The sequence below is a fragment of the Gracilinanus agilis genome, chromosome 4 (genome assembly GCF_016433145.1).
Source record: "Gracilinanus agilis isolate LMUSP501 chromosome 4, AgileGrace, whole genome shotgun sequence".
NCBI lineage: Eukaryota > Metazoa > Chordata > Mammalia > Didelphimorphia > Didelphidae > Gracilinanus > Gracilinanus agilis.
Genome location: NC_058133.1, coordinates 191,246,963 through 191,269,657, shown reverse-complemented (window position 1 = coordinate 191,269,657; position 22,695 = coordinate 191,246,963). Strand labels below are relative to the sequence as shown.

General features: G+C 36.1%; 3 protein-coding genes across 3 annotated transcripts; all 3 read left to right on the top strand.

The window, feature by feature from the left end:
* The first annotated feature begins 2,169 nt into the window (after positions 1-2,169).
* LOC123244185 (keratin-associated protein 4-2-like) lies at positions 2,170-2,808 on the top strand. The gene has a single exon (XM_044672508.1). The coding sequence runs from the start codon at positions 2,260-2,262 to the stop codon at positions 2,806-2,808; it is 549 nt and encodes a 182-aa protein (XP_044528443.1). The 5' UTR covers positions 2,170-2,259.
* A 10,820-nt stretch (positions 2,809-13,628) lies between these two features.
* LOC123244179 (keratin-associated protein 4-8-like) lies at positions 13,629-14,135 on the top strand. Its single transcript, XM_044672501.1, has 2 exons — positions 13,629-14,032; positions 14,090-14,135. The coding sequence occupies exons 1-2, from the start codon at positions 13,629-13,631 to the stop codon at positions 14,133-14,135; spliced, it is 450 nt and encodes a 149-aa protein (XP_044528436.1).
* A 7,636-nt stretch (positions 14,136-21,771) lies between these two features.
* LOC123244184 (keratin-associated protein 4-2-like) lies at positions 21,772-22,416 on the top strand. Its single transcript, XM_044672507.1, has one exon. The coding sequence runs from the start codon at positions 21,868-21,870 to the stop codon at positions 22,414-22,416; it is 549 nt and encodes a 182-aa protein (XP_044528442.1). The 5' UTR covers positions 21,772-21,867.
* The last annotated feature ends 279 nt before the right edge of the window (positions 22,417-22,695 follow it).

The following is a 22,695-nucleotide window of genomic DNA, read 5'->3' as shown; positions in this document are numbered from 1 at the left end:
GGTCCTAATGAATGACACAAATGCTAAATAAGCTGGAAAGTACAAAAATAAATCACTGTGAGTGGTAGGTAGGTAGCTCATGTCTGATATTATGGTTAACCTTTCTAAGGCCTCTGCAATAAGGGATTGGGATGTAATTGTTTTCTGCTGACAATTATTATGAAATACTAGTATATTTGCACCTAAGAGCAGCCTTCTACCTCCCTTCTGACTGTCTTGAGCTTACACCCCAAAGCAGTGTTTTGAGCTTGCACTCCAAAGCAGCCCTCTGCCTCCTTACTGACTGTCTTATGTTTACATGCAGCAGGGTGTGGTGAGCTTGGTAGAAACTTTTGGGTTATTTAAGGTCAAAGTGCCTGTCAGTAAGATTTGATATCATCCCAACCTATATATTTTCTTAGTAAACTACATTCTCTGACTATTAATTCAAAGCCTAATGATTGTGTAATAAAAATAATCATAAAGGCTAATACAATTATAATCATAAAAGCGGGGAGGGGGTTTCACACTCACACCAGGCAAAGGAAAAAGGAGATAGCTCACTAGGAGTGACCTGTGAGAGCCAGTGGGCAGAGAGAAACTTTGATAAACTGAGGCAAGACTCCATTTCACTCTCTGGGGCGATGTTGAGGTGAACTGGGAAGCCCACATGGCTGCTACAGAACAGCAAGCTAAATGTTACATTTAGGTAAATAATCTACCTCCACTTTCTCTCTCTTTCAACCTTCTCCCCTACTCATTTCAGATTAAATAAATAATAAAATTATACCAGCATCACAATTTTAGTCTTACAAAATTAACCCTTAAAGGCCTATTCCAATGACCTGGATTTGTAAGTAGTTCAAAATTCACTAGGTTATCAATTAATTTGCCAACTCAATTTAATATGGAAGGCCTTATCAAGGTTTTTATAGAATTCCAGCACTGGATAAGCTTCAATTATTTTCCTGATATTCTATTTGCAATTTCTTTTCATCAATACTGTAATATACAATGAAAAAATATCCCATAAAATGATGGTTGTTAATTTCTTTGATAGGACAATAAAACACAAAACAACTATTTACTCCTTTTATAGTTTTCTTAAGGAAAAACTAGGAATATCATTCCATTTGACTAAAATTACTTCTTTCTGTGTAATTTATAGAAAGAAGGTAATGGTTGTCTTGGACTAAAAAATCCATCACTAAATGGGTGACCTACTAGTGCTGAGCTTTTTCCTACATACCTCCTTTGGCCATAGGGGGAAAAAATTCAGGTATGGCCTTCAAGGCCATTAAAATATGGCAGAACCTACTAAGATTTATGCTTAATTGACATAGTCTGAGTACCCAGCAACACTTGCATATCATGATGAGGCATTAGAGTAGGACAAGAGGATGGATTTAATTTGTTGTCAAAAAATCCTAGTTCCAGTCTCAGATACCATATCCTTAACTAAATGTTAACTTCTCAATTCTACTTTTATCTTCAAAAGTCTCTAGCATCAGTCATTAAAAAAAATGACACCTGGATTATGATATACCTTGCTAGGATTCCATTCTGCCTAGCAATGCTTTCTCTACTCCTTTTCTTGATATAATTTCTCTCCTATGAGTGACCAGAAGTGGATACTGATTACCAGAACTGTCAAATCTAAGGGGGCATTTGACTCATCTTTAGCTATGGCTTCTAGGAAGAAAGCAGACTTTCTCAATATTCATACAGGGTAACAAGTTTTTATTCTATATTTTGGATGGCACTATAACCTCTGCAATGTAATTTATTCAAAAGTTCCATGTAGCCTATATGACAAAATTTCCCACTCCTGACTTCAAAGTATCCTCATCACTTGGGAATGAAGTCCCCCCTGACTCAGAGAATGATGCACAGAAAACAGAAAGGTGAAATATACTCAAACATCAAGGTCAGGCTGTCACATGACTAACCAGAAGTTAAAACAAAGAGAGAAATTTGCAAAGTATTTAAGATGAAAACATAAATGGTGATTGTAGAAGGAGGAAAGAAAATTAATGAGATGATGATGAATTCCAAAAGATAAAGGAAAAAAAGACTTTCTTTGGTGAGCAAAATCAATTATTTAATCTGTTGCTTTCTTTCCCATTATGATCAACAATAACAAGGAAATAATCTACAACTACTGACAGTAATTGTTCATCAGGGGTATATAAGAGGCTGCTGGGCAAGAAGTTTTTCATACTCCAGTAAATCACTATCACTCCCCTTGAAACAAACCTACAAGATCCTTCCACTGACACCATGGTCAACTCCTGTTGTGGTTCAGTCTGCTCTGACCTGAGCTGTGGCCAGGACCCCTGTCAAGAGACCTGCTGTGCTCCCAGCTGCTGCAGACCCAGCTGCTGCCAGTCTGTGTGCTGCCAACCAAGCTGCTGCCAGACCACTTGCTGCCGCCCAACTTGCTGCCGCCCAACTTGCTGTGTGTCCAGCTGCTGCCAGCCCTGCTGCCGCCCCACCTGTTGCCGGCCAGTCTGTTGCCAGACCACTTGCTGCAGAACCACCTGCTGCCGCCCCAGCTGCTGTGTGTCCAGCTGCTGTAGACCAAGCTGCTGCCAGTCTGTTTGCTGCCAACCTACTTGCTGCCGCCCTTCTTGCTGCCAGACCACTTGTTGCCGCCCAACTTGCTGCCGCCCTAGTTGCTGTGTGTCCAGCTGCTGCCGGCCTTGCTGCCGTCCCAGCTGCTGTCTGCCCAGTTGCTGCCAGCCCTGCTGCAGACCTACTTGCTGTCAGACCACCTGCTGTAGAACCACCTGTTGCCGCCCAGCCTGCTGTGGCTCCTCCTGTTGCTGAACACCCAGCCCTCCAGCAATTTTGCCATCAGTTGTGGCTTTTATAAGGAACACACAGATATCTGTCTGTCTATGAGATACGCTCAGAGGAAGAACATCTTGACACCAATCTACTCTGAGATGAAAAACTAATTCCATTTTCTGGATAAGAAGAATCTGCTTACATTACCCTCCCTCTTCCAATTATGGATTATCAGTTTTGAATGTGGTGATTAAAAAGGGAACTAGTTCCACCAGCTCTATCACCTCTAGTTACCATTCAAAAACTATAGCAAAGTGCTATCATGGAAGATCAGAATAAAAATATTTCTTCCCAGCATTTTTCATAAATTAGACACAATGCAAGAAGGTCAAGGAAGCAGAAAATGTTTGTTCTAGATTTACAGAAATCATAACGATGTCATTTGTTATTGCTTATGTTTCCTAATAAAAATATTACTTTTACAGAACAGTGAGTGTGTTTTTCTGATACCATGAAACAGTTCCACATATGAAGTCATTTCCAGGCACATACAGGATATGTTCTCAAATTTCTTTGAGATGGGAGAATTAAACCAGAAAAGTAATATTTCTATTACTCTGTCTATTGTTCACTTCACTTTGTATAAGTTCATATAAATCTTCCCAGATTTTTCTGCAACCATTCTCTTCTTCTTTTCTTTCAATACATTGTTATTCAATCACAATTATATACCACAACTTAACCAACCATTACCCAATTAATGGACATCCTCTCATTTCTAATTCATTGCCACCACAAAATGAATTGCTCTCATTATTTTTCTAAATATGGGTCTCCTTATTTTTCTTGAATCTTTTTGGATCTAGTAGCAATATTGTTAAGTAAAAAGTTTATGCATATATTTATACCCTTTGGGCATCTTTTCCTGCTCTCTCTTAATACTTATCAATGTGCAGAGGTCAACAAATGAAGGTGATAAGCATTTACTAAACACCATGTTTTAGTCACTGTGCTAGGCACAGAGGATAACAAAAAAAGTGAAGCAAAAAACAGTTCTTTCCCTTAAGGATCTCGCATTCTAATGAAGGAAATGATTTACTACTATTTCTAAACAAGACATATACAGGATAAATTGGAGGTAATATCTGAGAGAAGGCAATGACTTAAAGACACTGGTTGCAGCCAGCAAAAATTCACCGAGGAAAGGTAAAATCTTTAGTCTGTGAAAAATTGAGTTTAAGATTTCTACCAGACATTCATTGAGTTCAAGATATCCAATAGAATTAGATGTGGGAGACTGTAGTTCAGATAATGTAATATGGATAGTGAAACAAAACTAAGAATCATCAACATAGAGCTAATAACTGAATCCATGGGAGTTGATGAAATCAACAAGAAAAATAATAGAGAAAATTTTTAGAAGAATGCCCAAAATGTATCTTTAGAGGATATCAACCATTAGCAGGTATGACCTAGATGAATATACATACAAGGATGCCAAAAATTAGCTGTCTGACAGGAGTAAGGGAACAGAGAATAGTGCTAGGAAAACCCAGAAGGAAGTGATTATCAATGAGAAGACAATTACTAAAAGTGTCAAAGAGTACAAAAAATGTCACAAAGGACACGGATTGATAAAAGATCACAAGAATTGTGAATTTAGAGGTAATTGGTAATTTTAGAGAGAATAATTTTGACTCAATGAGGTCATAAGCTAGAATGAAGAAAGTGTAAAAAGTATGAGAAAAAAAGAAATGGGTAAATACAACTTTATGGAAATTTAGGCATAGTTTCAAATTGGTCTCCAGAATAATTGAACCAGTTCAAAGTACTACCAATAGCATACTAGTGTCTCAATTTTCCCACATTCCCTCCAAAATGTATTATTTTCCTTTTTTTGTCATTATTCAGGCTGATATATATGAAGTAGTACCTCAGAGTTGTTTCAATTTGCATTTCTCCAATCAATAATGATTTTGAGCATTTTTTATATATGACTATAGATAGTTTTAATTTCTTCTTCTGAGAACTGTCTGTTCATATCCTTTGACTATTTTTTGATAGAATAATTAGTATTCTCATAAATTTGACTTGTTTCTCTATATATTTGAGAAACCAAGACTTCACATGGATACTTAGCATTCAAATACTTTGCCAGTTTTTTGTTTCATTTCTTATCCTAGTTGAATTGATTTTGTTTGTGCAAAACTTTTTTAACTTAATGAAATCAAAATTATCTATTTTATGTCTCTTAATGTTCTCTACATATCGTTTGGTCATAAATTTTTCCTTTATCCACAGATCTGACAAACAAACTATTTTGTGTGCTCACAATTTGTTTTTGGTATCACCTTTTGTTTCTAAATTGTGTGTCATTTTGACTTTATCTTAGTATATAGCATGAGATGTGTGTCTATACTTTAGTTTCTACTATACCAATTTTCAGTTTTCTTTGCAGTTCTTGTCAAATTGGGGGTTCTTTTTAAATCTCGGATCTTTACGTATGCTAAGATACTAGGTTACTATAATCATTTACTACTGTGTCAAATGCCAAATCTATTCAATTAATTCCTAACAATTAGAATTTGGCAGTTTGAAGCTAATGACTATGTAAGACATCAGTAAACAAACAAAAAACAAACTCTAAAGAAGAAAAATTAGGAGAAAATGTGAAATATCTCATTGGAAAAATAATTGACTTGGAAAACAGATCCAAGAGAGATAATTTTAAAATCACTGGACTACCTCAAAGCCATAAGCAAAAATGGAGCCTGGATGCTATATTATAAGAAATGATAAGGGAAAACTGTTCTGATAATCTTAAACAAGAGAAGGAAATAGAAATTGGAAGAACCCACTGGTCACTTCCTAAAGCAGATCCCCAAATAAAAATTCCCAGGGCTATACTGTAGCCAAATTCTTAAACTCCCAATCCAGGGAGAAAATACTTCAATCAGAAAATAGAAAACAATGTAAATGCTATGGAGCTACAGTCAGATTTACACAGGACCTAGCAGCTTCTACATGAAAGTACAAGAGAGCTTAGAATATGATATTCTGGAGGGCAATTGATATAGGATTATAAGCAAGAATCACCTACCCAATGAATTTGAATGTAATTCTCCAGTGGAAAAAATGGATATTTAATAAAATAGAGGACTTTTAAGTATTCCTAATGAAAAAACCAAAGCTGAAGAGAAAATTTGATAAATATATTTACAACACTCAGGAGAAGCATAAAAAGGAAAGCAAAAAAGAGAAAAGTTAAGAGATTCAATAAGGTAACACTGTTTACATTTCTCTAAGGCAGGGGTCAGCAATGTATGGCTCTTGAGCCATATTTGGCTCTTTTGAGGGCCAGATATGGCTCTTTCTGCAGGAGCCATAAAGTCAATTTTTTTTCAGGCGCCATTACAGGAGCGTGCACTGTTACAGGAGCACGCACTGTGAGCACTGTATGGCTCTCACGAAATTGCATTTTAAAAAATGTGGCATTTATGGTTCTCACAGCCAAAAAGGTTGCCAACCTCTGCTCTAAGGGAAGGTGATAATGAAGATACTAAGGATATCTATGATACTTAAGACACTTAAGGCTCTTAAGACACTTAGGATACTTAGAAACTTTATTAGTATTAAGGTAGTGAGAATTCTACCAGAGTACATGGAATAAGTTGAATATGATGGGATGTTATAAAAAAAAAGTGGGGGATAAGAAAGAGGAACACACTGGGAAAGGAGAAAAGGGATAGAGGGGTGGGTTAAATTATCTCACATGAGGAGGTACATAAGTTAATATAGTGGATGGGGAGTTAAGGGCTGGCAGGCAATGTTTGAGTCTTACTCTCTTTGGAATTAGCTCAAAACAAGAATAATATCCACACTAAGTTGGCTATAGAGAGATATCTTGTCCTACCTTGAAGTAATAGGGGAGGTCAAATAATAGAAGAGAGTGTGGACAAAAGGGAAGGTAAATTGGAGGAGGCAGTGCTCAGAAGCAAAACATCTATGAACTGGGAAAGGATTATAGGAGAGAGGTAGAAAGGAAAATGGAAAATAAGATGGATGGAAACACACAGTAATCAGAACTAAGAATATGAACAGGATGAAGTCATCCAAAAAAATGGAGTAGGACAGCAGAGTGAATTAAAAACTAGAATTTCACAAGATGTTGTATACAAGAAACACATTTAAAGCAGGGAGACACACAAAGGGTAAAGGTAAGGGGCTAGAGCATAATATATTATGTTTCAGATGAAGTTTAAAAAGTAGGAATAGTTATCATCATCTAGGATGAAGCAAAAAAATTAAATTTGATCCAATAAAAGAGATAAAGAGAGAAATTACATCTTGATAAAAGGAACCATAGGCAATGAAGCAATATCAACACTAAATATATATGTACCAATATATTCCTAAAGGAGAAGCTACATAAATTACAGCTAAAAATAAGAGAGTAAAACTATAGTAGTGGAGACCTCAACTTTCCTCTTCTAAGTAGATGATTCCAACCAAAAAATAAATAAGACAAAAGTTAAGGATGTGAATAAAATTTGAGAAAAGTTAGTTATGAGAGGACTCTTAAGAAAATTGAATCAGAATAGAAAGGAATATACTTTTTTCTCAGCAATACATGACACCTTCACAAAAACTGATTAAGTAATAGGACATAAAAGCCTCAAAACCAAATGTAGAAAACAGAAATATTTATTGCATCCTTTTCAAATCATAATGCAATAAAAATTGCATCCAACAAAGGGCAGCACAAAGGAGGACTAAAAATTAATTGGAAACTAAACAATCTTATCCTAAAGAATGAGTGAATCAAAGAATAAATAGAAACAATCAACAATTTCACTAAAGAGAATGAAAATAAAGAGACAATAGGGGTAGCTGGGTAGCTCACTAGATTGAGAGTCAGGCCTAAAAACGGGAGGTCCTAGGTTCAAATCCGGCCTCAGACACTTCCCAATTGTGTGACCCAGGGCAAGTCACTTGACCCCCATTGCCCACCCTTACCACTCTTCCAACTAGGAGCCAATACACAGAAGTTAAGGGTTTAAAAAACAAAACAAAACAAAACAAAACAAAACAAAACAAAACAAAAAGAAAATAAAGAGACAATATACCAAAATTTATGGAATGCAGCCAAAACAGTATCTAGAGGATCCTTTGTATCTCTAATTGCTTACATGAATAAAATAGAGAAAGAGCAGATCAAGGAATTGGACATGTAACTTTAAAAAACCTAGGAAAAGAACAAATTATAAATTCCCAACTAAATGGCAAATTGGAAATCCTTTTGAGTTCCAAGGAGAGATTAATAAAATTGAAAATAAAAAAGGCTGCCAGTTGAAGCTTGGAACCTTGGGAGATTCCTGATGCCATGCCAGGGCATGAGACCTATCTTTGGTGGGGATTTGCCCTATATAAGAGAGAGAGAGAGCCCAAGTCTCGGGGACTCAATCTTGAGCTGGGTTTCAGGAAGGGTAGACGAATCCTTTCTCTCCTCAACTTAATGAGTAGGCTAGGGATCAACCAGCATACATAGATTACAATATTACTTCTTAGTCTTAGAGTCAACAGACATCTACCATCAAACTATTGTTACCTTCAAATTATATACAGAAGATTTTAACCAACCAATTTCACATCAATCAAACTGCAACCTGATCCATCTATAGGCAAGCAGTGCCAACTCCAGTAGGCCTGTGAGACCTGTCCCATCCTGGCCCAACATTCTGAAACAGTTGGACTTAATATCTTGTGCTAGGATTAAATTTTATTTAGTGTTTCCTATACCCTCTTCCCTTCCCTCAGCTTCCCTGATTATTCAAACAATTTTAAGTAAATTCCTTGTTACAAACTTAAATCATCTACTGACATTTTGTGGGTTGACTTGACAACAAAATTGAAAAAGGCAGCCTCAAGAGAGTTCAGGGAAGTCTGAAGGACAGAGAGGTATCCAGCTTCTTCCTCAGAAGCTGTGATCAATTACCAATCATATCATTCACAGTCAGATGAGATAGTTAATTTTTATCAGTAATTTTTATAATCCCAATTTATTTATCATCAATTGATTGAGTGTTGAGTGACCAGAAACTAGTTTCCTGAGGAACATACTATGATTGGTTGAGGGAATTTGGAAGGAAGACTGAATTATATACACACACTTCCTGTTGACACCAACGAGAGGCTTAAAGCTCTTTTAACATCTGGGGCTTTTTGTTTCATTTCCTCTGAGTCAGTATATCATCTCTACTGATTTCCTCAGTGATCATTACAATAGCTAGGAAGTGTTTGAGATCAGATTTGAACATAGGACCTCCCATCTCTAGACCTGGCTCTCAATCCACTGAGCTACCCAGCTGTCCCTGGTTAATCTGATTTTTAAAAAGTGGAAAACAAAATAACAAGTATAAAATATGAAAAAGGCAAGTTCATAACCAATAAAGAGAAAATTAATACAATTACTATGAGTAATTTTGTCAAATTATATGCCAGTAAGTCTAACAATCTAAATTAAATACATGGATGTGTAAAAAGAAATAAGTTGTCCAGATTAACAAAAGATGAAATAGAATACTTTTAAAACCCTATCTCAGAAAAAGAAATTGAACAAACCATTACTGAATTCCCAAGAAAAAATCCCCAGGGCAAAATAGATTCACAAGTGAATTCGGTGAAACATTTAAAGAATAAATAATTCTAAAACTAAATAAACTATTTGGGGAAATAGGTGAATAAATAATTTTACCAAATTTCTTTAATAATACAAGTATGGTTCTGACACCTAAAGAAGGAAGAACAAAAACAGAAGGAAAACTATAGACCAATCTACTTAATGAATATTGATGCAAAACCAATGAATAAAATCCTAGCAAGGAGATTATAGCAATATATCAAAAAGATCATATACTAAGACCAAGCAGGTTTTATATCAGGCATGCTGGGATGGTTCAATATTAGGAAAACTGTCAGCATAATTGATCATATCAACAACAAAACCAAAGAAAATCATGATTGTCTCAATAGATGCAAAAAATCTATTGACAGTATAAAATATTCTTTTAAAAATATTGCAATAAATGAAGTTTTTCTTAAAATGAAAAATAGCATCTATCTCAAAACATCAGCAACCATCAGCTATAATGGGGACATGCTAGAATCCTTCTCAATAAAAACAGGGGTGAAACAAAGATGCCTATTGTCACCTCTACTATCCAATAATGTGCTATAGCAATAAGAAAAGAAAAGGAAATTGAGGGAATTAGAATAGGCAACAAGGAAACATAATTATCACTCTTTGCAGATGAAATGATGATATACTTAGAGAATGAACTCAAAAATTATCAAAATAATTAACAACTTCAGCAAAGTTGCAATATATAAAACAAATCCACTTCAACCATCAGCATTTCTATATACTACTAATAAAGTCTTACAGCAAGAGATAAGAAGAGAAATTCCATTTAAAATAACTGTAGGCAATATAAAATACATAGGCATCTATCTGCCAACACAAACCCAGGAAATTATATGTACACAACTCAACTGCAAAACACTTTTTTTTAATAGTCAGATGTAAACAATTGGAAAAATATTATTTTTGAGTAGGCAGAACCAATATAATAAAAATGAAAAATTCTGCCTAAATTATTTTACCTACTCAAGGCCATAGCAATCAAAACACCAAAAGATTATTTCATAGTGCTCCAAATAAATTTTTAAAAATCAGAAAAAAATAATTAAAAAAAACAAAATTCATCTGGAAAAACAAAAGGTCAAGGATACCAAGGGAATAAATGAAAAAATATGAAGGAAGGAAGCTTAGCTGTACCTGTTCTCAAGTTGTATTATAAAGCAATAATCATCAGAACAATCTAATACTGGGTAAAAAATAGAATAGTGGATCAATGGAATAGATTAGTTATACAACATACAGTAGTGAATTATCACAATTACGTAGTGTTTTTGGGACAACTCACCATTTGACAATAAGTATTAGGAAAACTGGAAAACAATATAACAGAAACTTGGAATAGACCACCATGATGTAGCAGGTGCCATGATGAAGTCAAAATGGATGCATGATTTAGAAATAAAAGCTAAAACCATAAGCAATTTAGAGGAGCATAGAATAGTTTACCTGTAAGCTGTATAGTATAAGAAATAAAATTCTCTCGAGGCTATATTTAAATTTTTTTAATTATGAATTTATTGAAAGGCTGCTTAAGATTTCTAACTAGTTAGTAGACTCCCTCTACACTCCAGTTGTTTCAGAACTTGAGTGGGATTGAAGACAAGGTCCAAGTGAGAGAGGCATGGGCATGAACAGTGAAGCAGTTAAGCTAGGCAAGAAAATAACATAGGTATGGCCAGAAGAGAGGAACAAAAAAGAGTGACTTCTTCTGGCAAATGTCTTACATACACCTTGTGACATCATCACATAGTCCCTCTTTTGGACAACTCTGATTGGAGAACAGTTACTGAGAAGATGGGTTCAAAGACTTCAACCTCTCATTCAGTCATGAGAAAAGATGGGTCTCAGGAGTCTACAACATACCCTTTTCTCCTGACTATGTGGCTGGACCAAGTAATTTCCAAAATGGAGATTGGAGACTTCATTACCTAAGAGAATTATTGTTTATGGATAAACACAGGCCTCCACCCTGCATGTAACAAAAGTCAGCTCAGTGAGATGCCCTTAATCCTCTTATCCTTTATAAAGACAAAAGATTTAGACAAAAGAAGGGAGGAGCCAAACCAATTTCATATAGCCTGGGAGAGAGACTGGTTGTAGTTTTAAATCAAAGTGTCCTTGAGCATCAAAGGGAAAACCATTTCAAAAAATTTACATCCAATATTAATTTTTCACATAAGGAAAGAATTTATGGTGAAAGAAGACATAAAGAACATTACAAAATATAAAATAGGTCCTTTTGGCATATGCAATGAGGATGAGAAAGTAAACAATAAACTGGCCAAAAAAAAAACCCTTTATGCCCAGTGTTTCTGAAAAAAGCCATCATTTCCCAAATATATAGAGAATGGAGTCAAATTTATAGAATATAAGTCAGTCCCCAATTGATAAGTGGTCAAAGGATATGGCAATTCTCAGATGAAGAAATTAAGACTATAGTCATATGAAAAAATGCTTTATATCACTATTCATTAAAGAAATGCAAATTAAAGCAAATCTGAGATACCATTTCAAACCCATCACAATGAAATCTAATTCACTGTTTGTGGAGCTGTGAACTGATACTGAAGTGAAAAATTTGGAACCACGACCAAAGTGCTATGAAACTCTGCATAATTTTTGACCCAATAATATCAGTAATAAGTCTATATCACAAAGAGATAAAAGAAAGTAGAAAAGTGTCTATTTGTACAAAATATTTATAATAGTTCTTTTTGTGGTGGCAAAGAATTGGAAACTGAGGGGATGTCCATCATTATGTGAATGACTGAACAAACTGTGATATGTGAGTGTAATGGAATACTATTCTGCAATAAAAAATGATTAATAGGATGTTTTTAGAAAAACTTGAAAAGGCATATGAATTGAAACAAAATGAAGTGAGTAGAAATAGGAGAACATTATACACACAGTACTAGCAATATTGTATAATGAAAAACTGTGAAGCACTTAACTATTCTCAGCAATAAAATGATCTAAGACAATCCCAAAGGATTTATGATGAAAAATGCCATCTGCCTTCATAGAAAGAACCAAAGGAGTCTGAATTGACTTTTTACTTTCTTCTCTTTTCGATTGATTTTTCTTCCACAAAAGAACTAATATGGAAAAATGTATTACATGATTGTACATATAAAATCTATATCATATTGCTTACCATCTCAATCAGGGGAGAGGGAATGGAAGGAGAGTTAGAGAAGTGAAGTTTGGACTCGTTTTTTCAATGAAATTAAAAAATTGTTTTTACATGTAATGGGGGAAAATCTCAATTTTAAAAGGAAAATTTAATGAAAAAACATTAGTCCCAGTGTAAGATAACATCTCCTTTACTAAGTGTTCACTTCACAATTCTAGTTATCTCCTCTGAAGTCTTGACCATCAATCAGTCATAAAAATTAGACCTCTTAAAATAACGATGACATATTTACCCAAAAATTTCTTCCTCGAGATTCCATAATCCCTAGTATGGCTTCAGCCTTCCTTTTGGTGGCATAATTTCTTCCACATGAGTCACCTTATGTGGATAATAACCAATAGGACTGACCAGGCTGAGGAGGCATTTTGTCTCTTCCTAGCTAAGGGAATGAGGAAGAAAGCAGACTCCTTCATTATTCATACAAAACCAAACCTTGTCTTTGATCTAAATTATGAACAATGCTATAGATTATATGCAATTAATTTATGTCTCATGTAGCCTATAGGTCAGAGATTCCCCCCCTTATGCCCTAAAGGAATCTTCATTCATGTAATACACCTTCCCATGATTCATGGAGTGATACACAGAAAACAAAAGATGTATAATACACTCAAATATGGAAACCAAGCTGCCACATGATTGACTAGAAGTTAAGTAAGGAAATAGATTTGTGAAAGTTAGATAAGGCAAAAAGAAAACACAAATGATGATCCCAAAGAGAGGGTGGTGGTGGGAAATCAGTGCAATTATGATGAATCCCAAAAGATCAAGGAAAATGTACTTTCTCTGGAATTACGTAATTATGTAATTTGTTGCTTTCTTTTCCATAATGATAAAAAATAGCAAGGAAATATTCTGGAATTGATCTTGGAGTATATAAGAAGCTTGTGTGGCAAGAAGACTTCCAAACTCCAACAATTCACTGTCATTGAAACAAACCCAGAAGATCCTTCCACTGACACCATGGTCAACTCCTGTTGTGGTTCAGTCTGCTCTGACCTGAGCTGTGGCCAGGACCTCTGTCAGGAGACCTGCTGTGCTCCCAGCTGCTGCAGACCCAGCTGCTGCCAGTCTGTGTGCTGCCAACCAAGCTGCTGCCAGACCACTTGCTGCCGCCCAACTTGCTGCCGCCCAACTTGCTGCGTTTCCAGCTGCTGCCGCCCCACCTGTTGCCGGCCAGTCTGTTGCCAGACCACTTGCTGCAGAACCACCTGCTGCCGCCCCAGCTGCTGTGTGTCCAGCTGCTGCAGACCAAGCTTCTGCCAGTCTGTTTGCTGCCAACCTTCTTGCTGCCGCCCAACTTGCTGCCGCCCTAGTTGCTGTGTGTCCAGCTGCTGCCAACCTTGCTGCCGCCCTAGTTGCTGTGTGTCCAGCTGCTGCCAGCCCTGCTGCAGACCTATTTGCTGTCAGACCACCTGTTGTAGAACCACCTGTTGCCGCCCAGCCTGCTGTGGCTCCTCTTGCTGCTGAGCACCCAGCCCTCCAGCCATTTTGCCAACAGTTGTGGCTGTTTTAAGAATCACATGGATTGATTTCTATACATTCATGAGACTCTCCAGAAGAAGAATATAGTGACAAGAATCTACTATAAGATAACTGTAAAAAATGAAGTCCCTTGAATAGATAAGTGGATCTGCTTATGTTATGCTCCCTTTCCCCTCTCTTCAAATTATTGATTATCTATCTGTATTGAATGTAGTGTTTAAAAAGGCAACTGGTTCTACAAACTCTGAGACCTTTAATTCAAACACTGTAACAAAGGGCTGTCATAGAAGATCAAAATAAGAATATTTCTTCCTAGCATTCCAAAAATCAGACACCAATGTAAGAAGGTCTATGAAGCAGACACTATTCATTCCAGACTTAACTCTGTCATAAACTATTGCTTATTTATTTTCTAATAAAATATTACAATACAGACTTGAAATATATAGAGTTGTGAGTGTTTTCTTCTGATTTCCTTTAGAGGGAAAGCACCAGCTGCAAGGCATTAGGGACAGCTAGCAGAAACTTATCAGGGAAAAACTGGGGAAATATGCAAGTTTAAATCTGGAAAAATAAAGTTTAAGATTTCTACAGGACATTCAGCCCAAGATGTCCAATAGATAAATAAAGATGTGATACTATATGGCATTAGATAGGAAGAAGCAAATCTGAGAATCATCAGCATAGAGATAATAATGGAAGACCTGGGAAAAGAGATCAACAAACAAAATAATAGAGAGATTTGAGAAGAGTGCCCAAGACAGAGCCTTAAGGGACACATGTTGTGCACATGTATAAGTTAGATGAAGATTCATAAAAAATTTAAAAAATTAGTAAAAAAATTAGTAAAAAAATTTGACAGGTAGGAGTACTAGGAGTGAATAATTCTATAAAAATTAGAAAGAAGAGATTATCAAAGAATTAAAAATATAATGGAAAGACAAGAAGTAGAAGCATTAGTTGTAGGTGGATTTCACAAGAATTTTAGCCAAAAGAGTGTAGAAAAAATAGGATTGTAACAGAGATGAGCAAAATTTATAACTTTTTTTAAGGATAGTGAGACACAGACATGTTTATAGTTTGCAGCGAAGCAGACATGAAAGGGTAAAATATTAAAGATAAAGAAGATATAGAGTAGTTTATAAGGGGCATTCTACTTGAGAAGAAAGTTTGAAATAGTATAATTTGTGAATGTAGAATCCATTTGCCTTGACAAAAAGAATCACCTTTTTATATGAGAAATGAAAAAGGAGATAGTGGAGAACATCTGAGTAACATGAGATGATAAAGAGCTTAGAAGAGGGAATTCTTGGTGAATCATCTAATTTTTTTAGAGGCAAATAAGGTGAGATTTTCAGATAGGAGAATGGAGGAAAGATGCTATGAGAGACTTAAGGATTAATATAAAGATTTGGGGGAAGCTAGAAGCCAAATGTTTGGGTCAAAAATTAAAAAAATATCCAAAACTTTGATAGTTAACAGATGGTTGTGAGTTTTTAGTTATGACACAGAAAAAAATCAAGGAATCTGATTGGTAGAAGGGATCTTGAAGCCATTTGGTATGACTTGGATTCATCTATCAGGTAATTAAAATCTTATTCTTTTAAGAATTGCTGCTGTTGGTTGACTAAAAAAAGAACAAGGAAAAGTAATAAATGTTGGAGGGGATGTGGCAAAATTGGGACACTAATGCATTGTTGGTCATGTTGTGAATTGATCTAATCATTCTGGAAGGCAATTTGGAATTATGTCCAAAGGGCTTTAAAAGACTGTCTACCATTTGATCGAGCCATACCACTGCTGGGTTTATACCCCAAAGAGATAATAGGGAAACATATGTGTCCAAAAATATTCAAAGCCGTACTCTCTGTGGTAGCAAAAAAAAAAAAAAAAAAAGAATGGAAAATGAGGGAGTGTCCATCAATTGGGGAATGGCTGAACAAATTGTGGTATCTGTTGGTGATAGAATATTATTGTGCTCAAAGGAATAATGAACTGGAGGAATTCCATATGAACTGGAATGACCTCCAGGAATTGATGCAGAGCGAAAGGAGCAGTACCAGATTGACACACTGTGGCATAATCATATGTAATAGACTTCTCTACTAGCAGCAATGCAATGATCCAGGGCAATTCTGAGGGAGTTATGAGAAAGAAGCTATCCACATTCAGAGAAAGAACTGTGGGAGTAGAAACCCAGAAGAAAATCATAGGATTGATCACATGGTTCGATGGGGATATGATTGGGGATGTAGACTCTAAATCAGTGGTTCCTAAACATTTTTGGCCTACCCCCCCTTTCCAGAAAAAATATTACTTAGCCCCCTGGAAATTAATTTTTAAAAAAAATTTTAATAGCAATTAATAGGAAAGATAAATGCACCTATGGCCATCACCGCCTTCCTGGATCGCTGCAGCACCCACCAGGGAGCAGCAGCGCCCATTTTGGGAATCACTGCTCTAAATGGTCATTCTATTACAAATATTAATAATATGGAAATGGAACTTGATCAATGACACACATAAAACCCAGTGGAATTGCCCATTGGCTGTGGAAGAGGGGTGGAAGGAGGGGAGGGAAATAACATAAATCATGTAACCATGGAAAAATATTAAAAATAAACTAATTAATTGAATTTTTTTAAAAAAGCTATCTCAGGCCAAGAAAAAAAAGAATTTCTGCTGTCTCAGCAATTATGTAACATAATTCCCTCAATATGTAGATGATGGAACCAAAAAGTATTACCTTGAATCAGTTTGATTCCTCTGTTTGAAAAAAGTAAACACAATGATTGATAGAAATTTGAATCCAGGTAATGTAAAATGAGATGAAAGACTTTGCATAACATAAATACTTTTCATACACAGATAGATGCATTCATCCAAATGTGTTCTGAAGATAAACATTAATCAATTATCCATAATTGTGGTGTAGTTGTAAAATCCTGGGTATTTCTATTTTACAAACCATGAGTCATCATGGAGCAGGGAAAGATGAAAAATGGAATATTTAAATGGTCTTGAAGATGGGCATTTACCTGAAGAGGAACTTTTTTAAACCCTTACCTTCCACCTTAGAATCAATACTATATGTTGGTTCTAAGGCAGAAGAGTAGTAACGGCTAGGCAATGCGGGTGAAGTGACTTACCCAGGGTCACGTGGCTAGGAAGTGTCTGAGACCAGATTTGAACCTAGAACCTCCTGTCTTTAGGCCTGGCTTTCAAACCATTGAGCTACCCAGATGCCTCCCTGAAGAGGAACTTTAAAATTAACAAGAATTTCTTTAAAAACTTATCATGTCTCCTAAGTCAGAAAGGCCTTTTCTCTTCTCTCATTATGATGTGTAAGTAACCCTAAGATTTCAAAGGATAGGTCATATGAAGATAAGTTTGATTGGTTTCTGTAATGATGAAAAGCTACAAGTATCTCTTTATTGACAGCCCACCTACTCATTCAATTTCACCTAATTTTTGCTTGGGATACAGTGACAACACAAAAAAAAATAGCCATTGCCTTAAAGAAGTGAAATATTACCATTTCTTGTATCATTTAATAATCTGTATATGTGCCCTCATTCAACACCCTCCTTACTTCTATTCTGGACTTTATGGATTTCTATTTAGTTTTCTATGCCTCAAGCCTCAAACCTATTCAATACATCCTCAACACAAATAGCAAAATTATTTTCTTAGATTACAGGTCTGACCATGTCCACCCCACCTCTACCATTGCCTTGTTACTAGAACATCAAATATAAAATTTTCAGCTTTCTTACATTTTCTTCCATACTCTTCATGCTACTCTAGTAATCATGCTACTCTAGACACACATCATTCTGTTTCTCACTTCCATTCCTTTATATTGACTGTACCAATTACTAGAATGGTCTTTCTCCTCACTCTGCTTTTCACCTCAGCTGTGAAAAGCCTTTCTTTATCCCATCATAGTGCTTTTCCTTTATGGTTTCTATTTGTTAAACATATCTATGTATCCCTGCTATTTCCTTTGAAAAAACAGACATAAGACATAGACATAGAAAGTCTTTGAAAAAAGACATATTTTGAAATTGATTTTTTCTGTTCATGATGAAAATTCTGCAGTCAGTTTTGATCCTTTGACTTATGTGGAGTTGTACTTGAAATTAATAGTATTGATTTTTCCTCTAATCTTGGAGGGAAAAAACTCAAGGAAACATAGTGGGTGATAAAAAATCCCTAATTGCCAGGAATGAGATTTGATGTTAATTCAGAAAGATGACAGAAGGTTGAGAAGCTATTAGGCAACAAGTTAGTAAAGTCTCAATGTCTTTCCTATTATTCAGGTACATATTACTTTTTTATCTTGATACTTCATTTATTTTTAATTATTTTTTAATTTATTTTTACTCCAAATTTTACAAAACCAAACAAGCATTTCCATATTTAAAAAATCAAATGAAATCACAAATCTCCTTTATGTTTAGATTACTTTTCTTCATATTTATATAATAAATTCAATCCACTAGTGTCCCATCAAGGTGGCCAACATGTAGACATAAATTAAATCTTTCATGTTTCACCTTCTCTTATAGGTAACATTCACAGTTGATTCCTCCAGGATTAATTCTGTAACTTAGTAAAATGTTCTCCTGGTTCCACTCATTCACTGTTCTTTATCTCCTGTAGTTCTTTTGAAGTTTTTTAAATGACAGTTTATATATCATTTCTTATCATGCAGTAGTAATCCATCACAATCATGTACAACAATTTGTTCAGTCATTCCCCAATTAATGGACATGCCCTCAGTTTCTAATTATTTCCATCATCAAGAGAGATGCTATAAATATGTTGCAGAATATAGGTTCTTTTCCTCTTTCTTTGATCTCCTTGGGAAACTGACTCAGTGAGTATACACAGTTTCATAACTCTGTGGACAAAATTCCAAGTTGTTCTCCAAAATAGTTGGATCAGTTCACAGCTCCATGATCAGTGCTTTAGTGTCCCTGTTTTTCCACATCCCCTCAAATACTGGTCAATTTGCCATTTTGTCATTTTAGTCAGTACATGACTGGTTTTTAATAAAAATATTGCCTGTTCATCTATTTTGCCTAATTATCATTTGGAGGACAAATTTTTTCTATATATTTTATGAGGTCTCTATCTTAGAGGCTTCCATAAAAATTTACCCTATTTTCTGCTTGGCAGCACTTATTTTATTTCTACAAAAACTTTTCTATTTAATGTACTAAAAATAATCCATTTCATATTTCACAATTCTCTCTATCTTTTGCTGATTCAAATTCTTCTCCTATCTACAAATCTAATAGGTAGTATGTTCCCTGCTCTTCTAATTTACTTATGATATCTCCTTTTAAATCTTGATCATAATTTTTCTCAAATATCCTTGAAAATAAGTCTGATTCAGTATCATTTATGAATTGCCAGTACATAGTCTAGTGTTGTCATACATTGTATGTTGTGTTCAATTAATGTTTATTGAATGAATGAATCAGAAGAAAAAAATTAGAAGAAACCAAGAAAAAGAAGACTTTATACTCTTCAAAGGAAAAAAAAGAGACTATCAAAGTTCATAAAATTTCTCCAGTGTTTGAGGCCAAATAGGAATTAGTCAAATTCCAAGGCTCAACAACAAAAAAAGTCTAAAGATGGCATCATTATGGTAGCAAATAGAATGTGCAATTAGTTTCATGGTCCTCTTTTCTTTTCTCTCTATTTCTTTTAACTAATACTTCAATGCATCATCATGAAATATATCTTGAAATGATACTTGTTGCTGCCTTTTGTAAATGTGAAATCCCCTACACCCCTTCTTGATTAGCTTCAAAATTATTTTAGTATTAGCAGTATTCTTGATTTGGTCAAAATGTAATTCTAGCATATTAAGCAATGATAGCACAGATCAAGTGAATGTGAGACTATGGCAAGAAAAATCCCCAAAATAGATAGCAGTCACCACCCATGGTGACATTCTGCATATGTAGTATTGGTACGCTCCCTTTTCAGCTGATTTATCATCACTCTTTGTCACTATTTAAGTCCACATACTGTACTTTCTGCATACCATATCTTTCCAATTACTGCCATTATTTAGGTCATATTTTTCCAAGATACTGTAATTTTTATGCTTATTTTTCTTACAGACATAAACCCGTCATTTCAAGCATTAGTTTGGTCTATAAGGAGGCCACTAACAAGGCTTGAGGTATTTGGTCTTGACCAGAGTCCTGCTTTACCATGAGACTGGCCCTCTCTCAATAAACCAATTTCTTTTTAGCTTGGAGACTTTGTTTCTTTTATTAACATTTTTGCTGATCAATAACTTTTGCCACACTTTGAGAGAAGAATAAAACCCACTCTACCAACTCCTTCAGTTGCTTAATTAAGGAATTCCTGTGAAGTATCTTTCCATCTAACTATAGTGTCTTCCTCTATTTTGACATTGTTTAGAGAAGTGATGGGCCAACTTTTTAAAGAGAGGGCCAAAGAAAAGGAAATGTCAGTCTGTTTCTAAGGCAACTCTTTTGAAATTTCATTGTATTGTATCCTACTTATTGTATTCATCATATTAGGAATAATGTTGCATAGTCAGATAGACATTTCAGCCCCCCACACCCCAATCTGGGTCATGGGCTGTAGTTTGCCCATCACTGGTTTTGAGCAAGATGGTTGTGGCTGTCATGGCTGAAAAATCCATCACTAAATGGGTGACCTACTGATGCTGATCTTCTTCCTACAAATCTTCTATTGATGTTGCGAAAAATAAAAAGTCTAGTTATGATCTACAAGATAATTTCAAAATGGTAAAACTTACCTAGGTTTATGCTCCATTGGTTTAGCCTAGATTATCCAAGATAACCTCCATAACATGATGTTGCATCAGAGTAGGACAAACAGAGGGAATTAAACTGTTGGGTAAAAATCAACAATCATTGAAAAAATAGGATACCTTAAAATAACAAACATGGCATCTTTATCCCCATATTGCTTCCTCACCATTCCATACCCCCTGGCAATGCTTTCCATGTTCCCTTTGTTAATATTATTTGTTCCCTATGAGACAACTGAAATGAATAATGATCAGCAAGACTGATAGGTATCAGCAAGTACTGTGACCCTTCCTATGGGTCCTGGGAAGAAAGCAGACTTTATTAATAATACTAGACAAAAACATTTATTTGATCTAAATATTGGATAGCACTTTAGGCTCTGTGTTATTAATTGAAAAGTACCAGGTGGACTATAGGTTAGAGCTTGCCTCAACTTCCCTAAAGGTATACTCATCCATTGTGAATAAAACCCACCATGATTACCATGATCCAAGGAATGATGCATAGAAAGAAGTCATGTGTAATACACTCAAACTTCAAAGCAAGGATGCCATGCGATTGACTGGAAGTTGAAAAGGAAAGAAATTTTCAGAAGTAGTTAACATGAAAACACAAATGATGACCTAGAGGGAGGAATGATAATTAATGAGATGATGATGAATCCCAAAAGATCAAGGAAAAAGGACTTTCTTTGGTGAGCAAAGTCAATTATTTAATCTTTTGCTTTCTTTCCCATTATGATCAACAATAACAAGGAAATAGTCTACAACTACTGACAGTAATTGTTCATAAGGATATATAAGAGGCTGTGGGGCAAGAAGTTTTTCATACTCCAGTAAATCACTATCACTCCCCTTGAAACAAACCTAGAAGATCCTTCCACTGACACCATGGTCAACTCCTGTTGTGGTTCAGTCTGCTCTGACCTGAGCTGTGGCCAGGACCTCTGTCAAGAGACCTGCTGTGCTCCCAGCTGCTGCAGACCCAGCTGCTGCCAGTCTGTGTGCTGCCAACCAAGCTGCTGCCAGACCACTTGCTGCCGCCCAACTTGCTGCCGCCCAACTTGCTGTGTGTCCAGCTGCTGCCAGCCCTGCTGCCGCCCCACCTGTTGCCGGCCAGTCTGTTGCCAGACCACTTGCTGCAGAACTACCTGCTGCCGCCCCAGCTGCTGTGTGTCCAGCTGCTGTAGACCAAGCTTCTGCCAGTCTGTTTGCTGCCAACCTACTTGCTGTCGCCCTTCTTGCTGCCAGACCACTTGTTGCCGCCCAACTTGCTGCCGCCCTAGTTGCTGTGTGTCCAGCTGCTGCCGGCCTTGCTGCCGTCCCAGCTGCTGTGTGTCCAGCTGCTGCCAGCCCTGCTGCAGACCTACTTGCTGTCAGACCACCTGCTGTAGAACCACCTGTTGTCGCCCAGCCTGCTGTGGCTCCTCCTGTTGCTGAACACCCAGCCCTCCAGCCATTTTGCCAATAGTTGTGGCTCTTATTTTTTTTAAACCCTACCTTCAGTCTTGGAGTCAATGCTGTGTATTGGCTCCAAGACAGAAGAGTGGTAAGGGTGGGCAATGAGTGTCAAGTGACTTGCCCAGGGTCACACAACTGGGAAGTGGCTGAGGCCAGATTTTAACCTAGGACCTCCCATCTCTAGGCCTGGTTCTCAATCCACTGAGCTACCCAGCTGCCCCAAGTTGTCGCTCTTATAAGGAACATACAGATTGATTT